General features: G+C 41.9%; 1 protein-coding gene across 1 annotated transcript in view; it reads right to left on the bottom strand.

Moving 5' to 3' along the window:
• The window catches only part of sspo (SCO-spondin), a gene marked incomplete at its 5' end in the record, with an annotated part of 129,056 nt that overhangs the window by 41,940 nt on the left and 72,116 nt on the right, over positions 1–15,000 (bottom strand). The window contains 22 exon segments of the mRNA XM_079601793.1: positions 1–37; positions 206–241; positions 354–574; positions 1,087–1,232; positions 1,713–1,879; positions 4,029–4,178; positions 4,679–4,899; positions 4,996–5,095; positions 5,899–6,096; positions 6,633–6,803; positions 8,608–8,808; positions 8,886–8,932; positions 9,371–9,540; positions 9,619–9,698; positions 11,200–11,370; positions 11,638–11,808; positions 12,147–12,196; positions 12,504–12,598; positions 12,826–12,968; positions 13,359–13,493; positions 14,155–14,325; positions 14,437–14,483. The exon segment at positions 1–37 is cut by the window's left edge and continues 128 nt beyond it. Of these exon segments, the coding sequence (XP_079457919.1) occupies positions 1–37; positions 206–241; positions 354–574; positions 1,087–1,232; positions 1,713–1,879; positions 4,029–4,178; positions 4,679–4,899; positions 4,996–5,095; positions 5,899–6,096; positions 6,633–6,803; positions 8,608–8,808; positions 8,886–8,932; positions 9,371–9,540; positions 9,619–9,698; positions 11,200–11,370; positions 11,638–11,808; positions 12,147–12,196; positions 12,504–12,598; positions 12,826–12,968; positions 13,359–13,493; positions 14,155–14,325; positions 14,437–14,483 (2,928 nt within the window).

The raw sequence follows: 15,000 nt of genomic DNA, 5'->3' as shown, positions 1-15,000 counted from the left end.
CTCCACGCGGTCCACTGGGACAATCCAGCGTCCTCATCTGGAGACAGAAGAATATTATTAGAAGATTTGATATATACTGTATGGGGTGTGACAAGATCTTGTGCAAAATGTTGTTCGGCGTGATTTCAAAACAAAAAGTTTACACAGTGTATATATAATTATTATTTCACTAAATAAATAAATACATTTGCATTTAAGCAGTTACCTGGTAAAGATGGTTCCTCCGTCGGAACGGTCACCGCTGTAAAGACAATAAAGAACGGAATTACTATGAAGTGATAAATAACAGAGCATGAGTAATATAATCATGCATATTTCTAGCAATAACATATTTGAGTATTTGTGTCATGTACGTGGGCAGTCGGGTGTCTGGCAGTATGCGGTGTCCATCAGGGGCCCGTCACAGTCCCGGCCCCCGTGAGCAGGACTGGGCCGGTTACAGACCCTGCTGCGAGTCTTCTGGCCGAGACCCCCACAGCTGAGAGAACAGGGGCCCCAGGGGCCCCACGGGGACACGCCTCCATCACGGGGACACGCCGCCAGAGAACAGTTCCACAGCCCGTGTTCACAGGAGCTTCAGGAAAGAAACAAATCAACGTAAAAATGCTTTTCTTACTTAGTATTTTTGTCTTGTTTCCAGTCCAAATATCTACAAATTCTTAAATCAAGATGCATTTACTAAAGTAGTAAAATGCCATCAGATGTTATATTTTGTTTTCCGGGGGAATTAATCAAAATGAAGTGAGTTTTTGCTTGAAACAAGTGAAATTATCTGCCAATGGGGTCAGAAAAATTACATAAAGTTACTTAAAAAAGATTATTTTTCTGACCCCATTGGCAGATCATTTTGCTTGTTTTAAGCAAAAACTCACTTCATTTTGATTCATTCCCCTGGAAAACAAGACATAATATCTAATGTTATTTACTCATCTAGTAAATGCATCTTGATTTATGAATTTTGTATTATTTGGACTGGAAACAAGACAAAAATACTAGGTAAAAAAATATTTTTTTGCTGTGTATATTACTAAAAAAAACAAAGTTCTGAAGTAAAAAGGACATGATTATGATTGGCAGGTACAGTACCAGGAACTACACTCGTGCATCAGCTCCTCTCCAGACACGAGCTCTGACCCGACGGTGATGTTCTGGAGGTCAGGGGTCAACTCAGGGGTCAACGATACGCTTTGTAAAGAGGTCAGGAAGTCAGTGTCCACCAGACATGGACATTCCTACATGCACATGATTAAAGGGAATCAGAATAACAGCTTTATAAAATGGTTTTACATGTTTAACTCTACGAGTCACGATGCAGCCCGGCTACTTCGAGTTATCAGTGTTTCTATTCCTTTGATACTGTTTACATATATATTGTATAAATAGGGCCTAAAACAAAAAAAATTTCACATCTGCTAATGGCCGGTGAGAAAATTTACCAGCCATAAATATTTTTTTACCAATCATGAAACATTTCATCAAACATTCTCAGTAGTTCTCATTGTTAGGATTCATAAAAATTGACACGGTTTCATATACTCGCAAATTTAGTGTGCGCTTGGCGAGTGTTAATTGGCCACAATAAACTGGTCTGTGTTATCAGAATGCAGTGGTTTTAATAAATATTGTAAAGTATGTAGTCCCCCATCGTCCCCAGTGGAGTGTGTTCTGTATGTGAATGCATCTGTGTGGCGGTGGCAGGACTGCGAGCTCACGTGAAGACAGGATCCGTCGTGCTGGAAGGTGTTGGGTGGACAGTGGCAGCCCTCCTCACATCCCTCTGAGTAACAGCCCTCGTGACCACTGACCTGAGAACAGCTGAACGGACAGCCTTCTCCGTCCTCACACTCCCTGTAGAGACGCCCGGGCGGACAGCCCACCTCTGCTCAACACACACACACACACACACACAACACTATCAGTAATGTTGAGAACAGTTGTGCTGCTTAACAGCTAACCGTAATAGAATGGATTCTTTGATGAATAGAAAGTTCAAAAGAACAGCATTTGTTTGAAAAATAATATTTCGTAACATTATAAATGTCTTTACTGTCAATCAGTATTAATTTCTTTGAGAAAAAAATAGTACAGAACCTAAATGTTTGAACAGTAGTGTGTGCAAATATATATATAGGGCCTAAAACTAACTTTTTTTTTTACATCTGTTAAAAGATGCCCACCTCTGCTACACACACACACACACACACACACACACACACACAAATGTGTGTTAAAATTCAAAATTAGAATATTGTGAAAAGGTTTTCATAAGCTGTAAGCCATAATAATCAAAATTATAACAAATAAAGGCTTGAAATATCTCACTTTGCATGTAATGAGTCTATATAATATATTAGTTTCAGCTTTTAAGTTGAATTACTGAAATAAATGAACTTTTGCACAACATTCTAATTTTTCTAAAGACAGGGCAATTGCAAACATTTTTTGTATTATAAGATAAATAAATAAATATAAAATATAATCAATATAAATATGCATAATTTGCATACATTTCCAAAAGATTAATCTGAACATTGGATAAAGCCAGGCTCAAATTGTTTGTTTCATTTTGTTGGCATATTAGAGTTGAAGGTTTTTACTGAGGGGATTTTGGATTTATTTTTTTATCACTCCATAATTTAGAAAAAAACGTCAACACACAGAAAAAATGAAATTTTCACATGTTTTTAGGAATAAAACGTTGTATAATATCAGCCGAATGTGATATGAACAAACCCCTCGGTAAAAACCTTCAGAATATAGATAGGAATACAACTGTAAAGTTTGGTGTGTATAACTGCTGCTGAAGTGGAGATAGAAACTGTTTTGCCTGTAGTCTCATTTCCTATATTCTTAAGGCAGGATAGCCCGAAAGTCATTATATAATTCAAGCTAGCTAAAATATTGAAATATGTAAATAAATACACCAGTCTTTCAGATTAGGGCTCAAGGACAGGAACTTTTCCCACAACAAATCTCTAAAAATGGCTGATTTGAATTTACAGGGGATTTGGAGAGGAGATCACAAGGCATGCTGGGACATTTCACTTTTAAATGAGGACGGTGTCGTATCCGGCGTCTCGCTGCATTAACCTTCACACTGACTGGAGCATTAGATGTGTCTCACAGTCACTGAGATCCACAACACAACCCGTTTGAGAGCACTTTCTGATGTCACTGGATCAACGCAGGATAAATCTGGGCCATTAAAATATTCCTGAAGCTTCTGTCAAAACAGCTCATTTAAAAAATAAGGTGAAATGCTTTCAGGGAACCAAACAAAGCGATTTCATGAAGGTTTCTAAATCTCGTAAATCCTGGTCTGTGTCCGTGACATTACGAATCTTGGATATTCAACATACAGTAATGCTTGTGCAGGCTCAGTTGGTTGAGAAAAATTAAATAAATAGCACCTAACCTATTGGCTAGCACTTCATTTTGAAGCTCAGATTATTTAATTATACATGTAGACCTGGATGTTTTTTAATGATTCTATTTCTACCAAGAAAAATGAATAAAATATTTATTTATTTTGCACTATTTATTTACTTATCTTGCATTATTTATTTATTTGTTTATTTATGGATGAAGCCCCAAACACACCGACAATTTTAATGGTCCTGAAACATAGGCTTTATTTTCTTTATTTTGCATTATTTATTTATTTTGCACTAATCGTATATTTATTTGCTAATTTTTGCATCAAGCCCTACATGCACTGATCATCTTAATGGTCCTAAACTATATATATGCTTTATTTTCTTAATTTTGCATTAATTAATTAAATTATAATTTTTTTTCTTTCATTATTTACTTTTCTTTTGTCTCAAGCCACAATCACATTGAGCATCTCAACAGTCCTAAAAAATATGCTTGGTTTTCTTAATTTCTTAATTTATTTATTCGTTTTGTTTTATTAATTTTGCATTATTTGTTTATTTCTTTCATTTGAATCAGACCGTCTTCATGGGCCTAAAGCTGAAATGTTTATTCTTCTTCCTGGCCGAGACGGAGCTGAATGCGTGACGTACCCAGACACACTTGTGTGTTGCAGGTTTTGCTCTGGCGTCTCATTCCCGAGCAGGGTGGCGTTCGGCAGGAGCGGGTTCGACTCTGAGAGCCTCCACCACAGCTGACGGTGCACGCCGACCACGCCGACCAGTCCAACCAAGGACCAGCATCTACAAGAGCAGTTACACTTGGAGAAAACAGATTTCGAAAACAATACATGACCCTGGACCCCAAACCCAGTCTGGAGCCGCACGGGTATATCTGTGGCAATAGCAACTGTACATTGTATGGGTCAAAATTATCCATTATTCTTATATGCCAAAAATCATGAGGATATTAAGATCATGTTCCATGAAGATATTTAGTAAATGTCCTACCGTAAATATATAAAACATGTATTTTTGTGAGTGAATGCAGCACAATCGTGAACATAAATGCACAACTTTAAAGGAGATTTTCTCAATGTTTACATTTTTTTGCTCCTCAGATTCCAGATTTTCAATAGTTGTGTCTCGACCAAATATTGTCATATCCTAACAAACCACACATCAATGGAAAGCTTATTTATTTAGCTTTCAGATGATGTATACATCTCAATTACAAAATGTTGACCCATGTGACTGGTTTTGTGGTCCAGGGTCACATACATGAGAAAGGTCACCTGACTCACCTGTGCAGTTGTGAGTGTTACACACTTTCTGCTGTCGGCCGGAGCCCGTACACTCTCTGCCACCGCTCTGAGGGGCGGGGTTATCACACTGACGGGTCCGCACCTTAACCCCGCCTCCGCAGTGGGCGGAGCAATCTGTCCAGCGAGCCCATTGGCTCCAGCTGCCGTCGACAGAGCATCCAGGAACGGAGTCGCACAGCAGCACACCAGCTTCACATGTGCTGGAAGACCACAGAGGAACAGAGACTAGTACACATCTGTGACTCGAGACCTGCCTTCACTAACAAAACAAGTTACATATGCATGTAAAATGATACCAGTTAAGACAGTCAGTGATGATGGTCTCTCCTGGATTTGCTTGCTGCCAGTCGGATGATCCCGGCCATTCCCAGGAAACATTGCCGGAGTTTATTCCAGCTGTGTCATAAGAAAGAGCGCACGTCTATAACTCCTATACAGCTGGATATTTACTTCAGGGGTCATTTTAGAATAGTTTATTAGAGTTATTTATACCAGTGTTGCTATTGTTAACTAAAACTAAAAATACAAAAAAAACTTTTGCATTAATTGATGTTAATTTAATGTGAACAGAAACCAAATGTAATATTTGTGAAAGCAAAATTTCAGATTTTTGTTTATTTTAAGTTGGAAGTAATACAATTATTATTAAAAACTAAATAGACATTTAAAAAAAATAATTAAATAAACAAAACAATTAAACTAAAATTGACTAAAAACATTGACAATAACTAAAACAGGAATAACAGAACTAATGTTGACAATAAAAAAAATTTAAAATAATAAAAACAACTAAAGCACACATGCAAAAAAAAGATGAAAACTTTATCTAAAGCTAAAAATATACATAATATTAAAAAAATATTTGTATATACTGTACATATTTATAAAAATACATTAATGGAAACAAATTAACGGAAATAAAACAAAACATAAAAACAATAAAACAAACATAATGACTAGAAATATACATAATATTAAAATAATATTTGTATATACTGTGCATATATATATACTATATATATATATATATATATTATATTATATTATATATATAAATACATTCATGGAAACAAATTAACGGAAATAAAACAAACAATGACAAAAAATATACAAAAAAACAAATAAAAATCTGAATAAATAAGAGTATAGTGTAGCAGCGCTAGTCCAATAACCGGTCTCTTCGGTACGTGTACACACACCTGCGCTGATGTTGTGGAATGTACAGCGGCACAGCTCTCGGTCCACACACACCCCGTCCTGCATCAGTGTGTCTCCGGGACACCCGCAGCTCCGACTGCACGCCGGCGCGTCCACACACTCCGTGTGTGTGTGCAGATCCGAGCAGGAGCGAGGACAGGGCTTCCCACAGGCCCACTCCTCCTGTCCACCGCCACAGTCTGCGGACATGAGCACGCTAGCGTCAGCCGCCGCGTTTACATCACAGGTGTGCGCAAAACTTTTGCCATATTTTCTAAATGTCAAGTTTTAACGGCAAGGAAAGACCTTTATACTGGGAGCGCACATATGAGGAGTTGCTGGGTTTCTCACTCATTTCTGCTTTCAGCTCTTGATACATTTTGGCATTTCTTTGTGGTTTAGAATCCAGAATTCTCGTAATTCTTTTGCCTTTTATGAGTTTAATAAAGAACTCTGTCTCGATTCTGTCCAAACACACCGCGTCCTCTACATCAGGCGACTGTAAATGTGCAAAAACTGTTTCCACTGCAGTTTTGAGAAATATTCCTTTTTCGAATTGCCTGAAAACCTCCTCATGCGAGCGGAAACACTCATTGTCGCGATATATGGGAGTTTTTGTGAAATTGACGCGTTTTCATTGGGCGTATTTTCAATTCGCAATTTGAATGGTAATGTAAACACGGCTATTATATGATCAAACATGAGTGTGTAAAGAGTGTTTGTGAATTATGCTGACCTGAACAGACGGTGGCGTTGTCATGGCATCCGCGGGTCTGACGACTCTCTCCGAGACACGACAGACCACCGAACCGAGCCGGAGGACTGCTACACACCCTGAGCCGGACAGACACACCGACACACACGTCACAGTCCGACCAGGAGCTCCAGGAGCCCCAGGAGCCGTGGACTACACACACACACACACACACACACACACAGAAAGAGAGATCGGGGATGTTTAACACACTAACATTTGTAATCACACAGAAGAGTAAGACATCATCCGAAACCATAGACGCTCCACTTTTATGTGTGTACACTCGCAATAACAACAAAATGTTGTGCTTTTAAGAAACACACACAGGATGGGAGAGATTGATCGCATAATCATCATCAGAAAACTAAATTATGAGGACTGTACAAATATAAAAATATTAATCTTGTGATTTTTTTGTATTGTAAATAATATCAGATGCTGGAATTTGTCTATAAATACATCCTTTTTTATATCGAAATGTAATGTTGCATCAAACCATTTTTAATCTACTGCTGATTATATAGTTTAAAAGTTAAATAAAAGAGAATATAAACGAACAATTATGGGTTCTATGAAGCCCATGCTTATAAGGAATGATATGCTCTTTATATATTATAGGACATATATAAGCTGATTTGATTTCTCAAATGATTACAATTAAATATTTATAATGTAAAATTAGGAAAGTGAGGAAAGTAAATGGATCAAGTTATAATTTATCTATGTAACAGTGGTGTGTGTGTGTGTGTGTGTTACCGGGGCAGAAGGACACAGATGGGCATGTGGTGTGTGTTGTGTGTGTGTTACCGGGGCAGAAGGACACAGATGGGCATGTGGTGTGTGTTGTGTGTGTGTTACCGGGGCAGAAGGACACGGATGGGCATGTGGTGTGTGTTGTGTGTGTGTGTGTGTGTTACCGGGGCAGAAGGACACGGATGGGCATGTGGTGTGTGTTGTGTGTGTGTTACCGGGGCAGAAGGACACGGATGGGCATGTGGTGTGTGTTGTGTGTGTGTGTGTGTTACCGGGGCAGAAGGACACGGATGGGCATGTGGTGTGTGTGTGTGTTACCGGGGCAGAAGGACACGGATGGGCATGTGGTGTGTGTTGTGTGTGTGTGTTACCGGGGCAGAAGGACACAGATGGGCATGTGGTGTGTGTTACCGGGGCAGAAGGACACAGATGGGCATGTGGTGTGTGTTACCGGGGCAGAAGGACACAGATGGGCATGTGGTGTGTGTTACCGGGGCAGAAGGACACGGATGGGCATGTGGTGTGTGTTGTGTGTGTGTGTTACCGGGGCAGAAGGACACAGATGGGCATGTGGTGTGTGTTGTGTGTGTGTTACCGGGGCAGAAGGACACGGATGGCCATGTGGTGTGTGTTGTGTGTTGTGTGTGTGTGTTACCGGGGCAGAAGGACACGGATGGGCATGTGGTGTGTGTTGTGTGTGTGTGTTACCGGGGCAGAAGGACACGGATGGGCATGTGGTGTGTGTTGTGTGTGTGTGTTACCGGGGCAGAAGGACACGGATGGGCATGTGGTGTGTGTTGTGTGTGTGTGTTACCGGGGCAGAAGGACACGGATGGGCATGTGGTGTGTGTTGTGTGTGTGTTACCGGGGCAGAAGGACACAGAATGGCATGTGGTGTGTGTGTGTTACCGGGGCAGAAGGACACAGATGGGCATGTGTGTGTGTGTTGTGTGTGTGTTACCGGGGCAGAAGGACACAGATGGGCATGTTGTGTGTGTGTGTGTGTGTGTTACCAGGGCAGAAGGACACAGATGGGCATGTTGTGTGTGTGTGTGTGTGTGTGTGTGTGTTACCGGGGCAGAAGGACACAGATGGGCATGTTGTGTGTGTGTGTGTGTGTGTGTGTTACCGGGGCAGAAGGACACAGATGGGCATGTTGTGTGTGTGTGTGTGTGTGTGTGTGTGTGTGTGTGTGTGTTACCGGGGCAGAAGGACACAGATGGGCACGGCTGTCTCTGGATCTGGACTCCCAGTCCGTTGTGTTCCTCCTGCTGGTCTGAACACGGCTCTCCTCCGGCTCTGGGTTCAGGACAGGCGCAGCTCCTGTAACGGGACACCCACTCCAGCCCGCAGGTCTTCGAACACGGGGTCCAGTCAGCCCACTCGCACCAGCCGCCGTCCACTGACACACACACAACCAGACGTCACAGTTTACCCCTTCAGAGACGTTTGAGATTAATACGGGCTGATGAGACAAACCTGGACACGGATGTTCATCGCAGGAGAGCTTCCCTCCGTTACACGTGCTGGGATATGATCAAACACATAAGAGTCACATGATCAAACACACATGAGTCACATGATCAAACACATATGAGTCACATGATCAAACACATGAGTCACATGATCAAACACACATGAGTCACATGATCAAACACATGAGTCACATGATCAAACACATATGAGTCACATGATCAAACACATATGAGTCACATGATCAAACACATGAGTCACATGATCAAACACACATGAGTCACATGATCAAACACATATGAGTCACATGATCAAACACATGAGTCACATGATCAAACACATATGAGTCACATGATCAAACACATATGAGTCACATGATCAAACACACATGAGTCACATGATCAAACACACATGAGTCACATGATCAAACACACATGAGTCACATGATCTGAATGAATGCCAGTAAAACTGTGTAATGTGTGGTTTCTCACCAGTTGTTGCATCCGTCTGGAGATGGTGTTCTCTCTCCGGGTCGGACTCGTCGTCCCGTGTGAAGGTCCAGACAGGGACACGCGTCTCTCTCCACACACTCCGACCCGTCAGAACTCAGAACTTTACCATCCGTGCAGTAACAACCCGGCTCACAGCGCCACTCACAGAACTGGACACACACCAACACCACTGTCACCATCTGTACATCTGTCTATCGATGTGTTCAATGGTTTATTGATTTACTCACAGTGAGGTCGTCACATGATCTCGGACACGAGGGTCCACAGGCGCTGAACACACTTCCTGACACGTGTGAACATGAAGACACTACAGACAGAGTTCAGAGTTAACATCTAACATACATGTGAAAACACTCTCACTCACTCACTCACTCACACACACACACACACACTCTCACTCACTCACTCACTCACTCACTCACTCACACACTCACTCACTCACTCACTCACTCACTCACACACACACTCACTCACTCTCACTCTCACTTTATCACTCACTCACTCTCACTCACTCACTCACTCACTCACTCACTCTCTCACACACTCTCACTCTCACTTTATCACTCACTCACTCTCACTCACTCACTCTCTCACACACTCTCACTCTCACTTTATCACTCACTCACTCTCACTCACTCACTCACTCACACTCACTCACTCTCACTCACTCACTCACTCACTCACTCACTCTCACACTCACTCACTCACTCTCACTCACTCACTCACTCACTCACTCACTCACTCACTCACTCACTCACTCTCTCACACACTCTCACTCACTCACTCACTCTCTCACACACTCTCACTCTCACTTTATCACTCACTCACTCTCACTCACTCACACTCACTCACTCTCACTCACTCACTCACTCACTCACTCACTCACTCACTCACTCACTCACTCACACACTCTCACTCACTCACTCACTCACTCACTCACTCACACACTCACTCACACACTCACTCACACACTCACTCACACACTCACTCACACACTCACTCACTCACACACTCACTCACACACTCACACACTCACTCACACACTCACTCACTCACACACTCACTCACACTCACTCACACACTCACTCACACACTCACTCACACACTCACACACTCACTCACTCACTCACACACACACTCACTCACTCACGCACTCACTCACACACTCACACACTCACACACTCACTCACTCACTCACACACTCACTCACTCACTCACTCACTCACACACACACTCACTCACACACTCACTCACACACTCACACACTCACTCACACACTCACTCACTCACACACTCACTCACACACTCACTCACACACTCACTCACACACTCACTCACACACTCACACACTCACTCACTCACACACTTACTCACACACTCACTCACACACACACTCACTCACACACTCACACACACACACACACTCACTCACACACACACTCACTCACACACGCACACACACACACACTCACTCACACACTCACTCACACACTCACACACTCACTCACACACTCACTCACACACACACTCACTCACACACTCACTCACTCACACACTCACTCACACACTCACACACTCACTCACACACTCACTCACTCACACACTCACTCACACACTCACTCACACACTCATTCACTCTCTCACTCACTCACTCACTCACTCACACACACACTCATTCACTCTCTCACTCACACACTCACTCACTCACTCACTCACTCACTCACACACACACTCATTCACTCTCTCACTCACTCACTCACTCACTCACTCACTCACACACACACACTCACACTCACACACACACACACCTGGACAGTGGTCTGTGCTACAGGTGATGACTTCAGTCCCCAGTCCTTCGCAGTAGTCTCCATCTCCTCCTCTGATTGGCCGATCACAGTCCCTCCTGCGGCTCCGCACGCCCCCCCCACACGACTTACTGCAGTCGGTCCAGGACGACCACACACTCCAGCCTCCGTCTCCTACAGCACACAACAACCAAACCAGTCTCACATGCTCTGGTTTCGCACTGTTCCCAGGTCAGTTTCAGTGTCAGGTCATTAGTTGCCATGGTTTTTGACTTGCCCTCGTGTGTGTCACCTGTGTCTTGTTAATCATCTCGTTTAGTGTTTCCCTGTGTGTTTATAGCCCCCGTTTTCAGTTGTTCTTCGTTATTATATAATCTTTCCGTAAGTTCGATGTGGTGATAATGTGTGATTCTTTGTTGTTCAGTGGTGTGTGTCACTCACTGCTGCAGGGCGCTGACACACACACTCTGTCCTCTCGGTCCGACCCGACGCAGGGAAGTCCGCTCCCAGCTCGCTCCGGGTCAGAACAGAAGCGATAGCGCGACTGAAGACCAGCGCCACACGACACAGAACACACACCCCACGGTGTCCATGACGACCAGCCGCCGTCCACTGAAACACAACACACACACAATCAGATAAAGAGTCTCACACACACACACAATCAGAGAGAGAGAGAGAGAGAGAGAGAGAGAGAGAGAGAGAGAGAGAGAGAGAGAGAGAGAGAGAGAGAGAGAGAGAGAGAGAGTCTCACACACACACACAATCAGAGAGAGAGAGAGAGAGAGAGAGAGAGAGAGAGTCTCACACACACACACACAGAGAGAGAGAGAGATTCTCACACACACAGAGAGAGAGAGAGTCTCACACACACACACAGAGAGAGAGTCACACTCACACACACACACACACATCAGCGAGTGTGTTACAGCACGAACGAGACATCTTACCGTCACACTCCACACTCGTACAGTTCACCAGCTTTCCTGATTCACATGTGCTGCAGGAATAAAACACATATCTTCTTTTTCATAGTTTATGTATTATTGTTAAATGCATAATAAAAATATCTATTAATAATTATTTAAAGTAAATAGAATATATTTATATATAAAATATCTTTATTTATGATTTTTAATAAACTATATTTACATCGTATATGCAATTATACATTCATATATGCGTTATTGTTAAACACATAATATATATATATGCTAAATGCATGTTGAAAAGTTATTAAAAATGATTTTTAAATTAAATTACTTATCTTTTAAATGGTATATCTATATGGTTTTGTGAGGTTTTACCAGTTGTTGCAGTCTTTGGTGACTGTGGCTCCGGGTTTGTGTTGCTCTCCGTCTACATGACAGAGACAGAGCGGGAGAGATACACACTCGCCATCCTAACACACACACACACACACACACACACAGATATAAATTCACAAAATAAAAACATAACAAATATATATATAATGAAACACACACACACGCACGCACACGCACACACACACTCACACACACACACGCACTCACACACACACACACACACACACACACACACACACACACACACACACACACACACACACACTCACACACACGCACTCACACACACACACACACACACCTGTAGGGCCGACCCGTCAGGACACTGGCAGCCCGGGTGGCAGCTGCTATCTCTCTGGACGTCCGAGCCCAGATCCGAACACAACAGCTCATCTCTCACACACACGGCCCACTCCTGACCGTTCGTACAAGCGCGTCCACTATCTGAGATCACAGAGAGATCAAGATGAGCTGGTCATCAGTGCTGGTGGACCGATACATCGGCCGATATTTGGCTTTTTAATTATTGCCATGTGTCAGACTTACATTTTTATTTGGAACACTGTTAATTGGAACAGTGTTTTGTGGTATTATTTATAATATATACGTATATATATATATATATATATATATATACACACAATATAATTTTTAAAAAGAAAATTCAGTTTTCATTTTAAATTTAGATAAATATTTAGAAATTTTGTTTTGTTACGCTTTTTTTGGTTAAATATAACTATTTAGGTTTAAAATATTTAAATTTTTCAGGTTTAGCTCCGGTTTAGTTTTTATTTGTTTGACTTTTATGTCAATGTTGAGAAGGCCGAGCCTCACCGCAGGGCTTCAGGTTGCAGGCGCTGAACTGCTGAGGCGTCCCGTGAGTCCTGACCGGGCCTCTGGTTCTGTTCCTGTACCCGCCGCCACAGGGAACCGAGCACTCGGACCACGGGCTCCACGGGCCCTTCACTCCTGAACACACACCACAGATATTACATGTACAGTCAGATTACATGTCAAGCATCTTGCTCAAGGACACAACGGTGTTATAAGCCTTCGGTGCTTTGAAACTAATCGCCTCTTAAAGTCCCCCTGTAGTCAATCATTTTATCCCTTAAAACTTAATACATTTTTACCTAATTTACCTTTATTTATTCTGGATTCTTCTGAAATCATTATGACCTGTAGATTAAGTTAAAACTCATATTTGATCACCAAAATAACATATTTAAACTTTTTTCCTTGAAAAAAATGTCTTCATGTCTTTAAATGTCTTGAGTGTAACTCGACACCCTCGCCTCATTTAGTATGCGTGGTGCTATGAATATGCAAATGAGCCCCGCCTCCACTCACTCACTCAGAGATCCACTGGTGGACGATCACACGTTGATCTGATTGGTCAAGGTAGTGTGTGACGTCAGAAACACCAGCGATTTCAAACCGTGTGTTTGAGACTGTCTTTGGTTCACTGCCGTTTTAAGCAGAAAATACTCAGCAATGCTGTCCACTTATGAACTTACACATGTGTGTGTTAAAGCAGATTAATAACACCACATACACACATAAACTACAGTAAAAGCTAGATTCTCACCACAGGGGGACTTTAACTACAGTAGTTAGAGAATCGCTGTACCGATGCAGGGTTTAACGCTGCATGTGTCGAGTCCGATGCGTTCGCCCTCACAGGCGCGTCCTCCAAACGCTGGCGCTGGATTGGTTCCTGAACGATAGCGCCGCCTGATGCCCACGTCACATGTCCGACTGCACGCGCTCCAGGCCGTCCACTCACTCCACCCACAATGCACTGCAGGAGTCAATGCATACAAACTACTGAGAACAGAATGCATGAGGACGAATAAAAGGAGATGAAAAATACTTTTACTGTGATGAAGAACATGTGATGTGTCATACTGACCAGGGCAGGGCGCTGTCCCACAATGCATCGCTCCATCAACACACGTGCTGTCAGGACACACAAGACACTGTCAATATATATATATATTTTTTTAAATACAGTATATCTCATGCTATCAACTTGACTAAGTTGAAAAGATGCATAGGTTGACATGTCATATCAAAATCATATATAATGTCATATGACATAATTCATGCAAAACTGTTTAAAAACTAAATGTTTCAAATTTAGAATGATTATATGGATATTTTTTCTTTAATAATAATATGTAAAAAAAAATTTAAAAAAAAAATGAATTGTCATACCAACTACTTAAGTGAAAATGTCAGTATTAATTATAATATTTATATACCAAAAAAATTTAAAGGGAAAAATCTTGAATGCTTTTCAAAAGTTTTGGGTCGGTGAAAATGTAATGTTTTTGAAAGAGTCTCTTCTGCTCACCGAGTTAATTTGATCAAAAATACAGAGAAAAATGAGAAATATTATCAGAATGTAAATCATCAGTTTTCTATGTGAATATATAGTAAAGTGTAATTTATTCCTGTGATCAAAGCTGGATTT

Source organism: Phoxinus phoxinus (genome assembly GCF_949152265.1).
Source record: "Phoxinus phoxinus genome assembly, chromosome: 24".
NCBI lineage: Eukaryota > Metazoa > Chordata > Actinopteri > Cypriniformes > Leuciscidae > Phoxinus > Phoxinus phoxinus.
The sequence above is the reverse complement of the archived record's forward strand: the minus strand, read 5'-3'. Positions and strand labels throughout refer to the sequence as shown.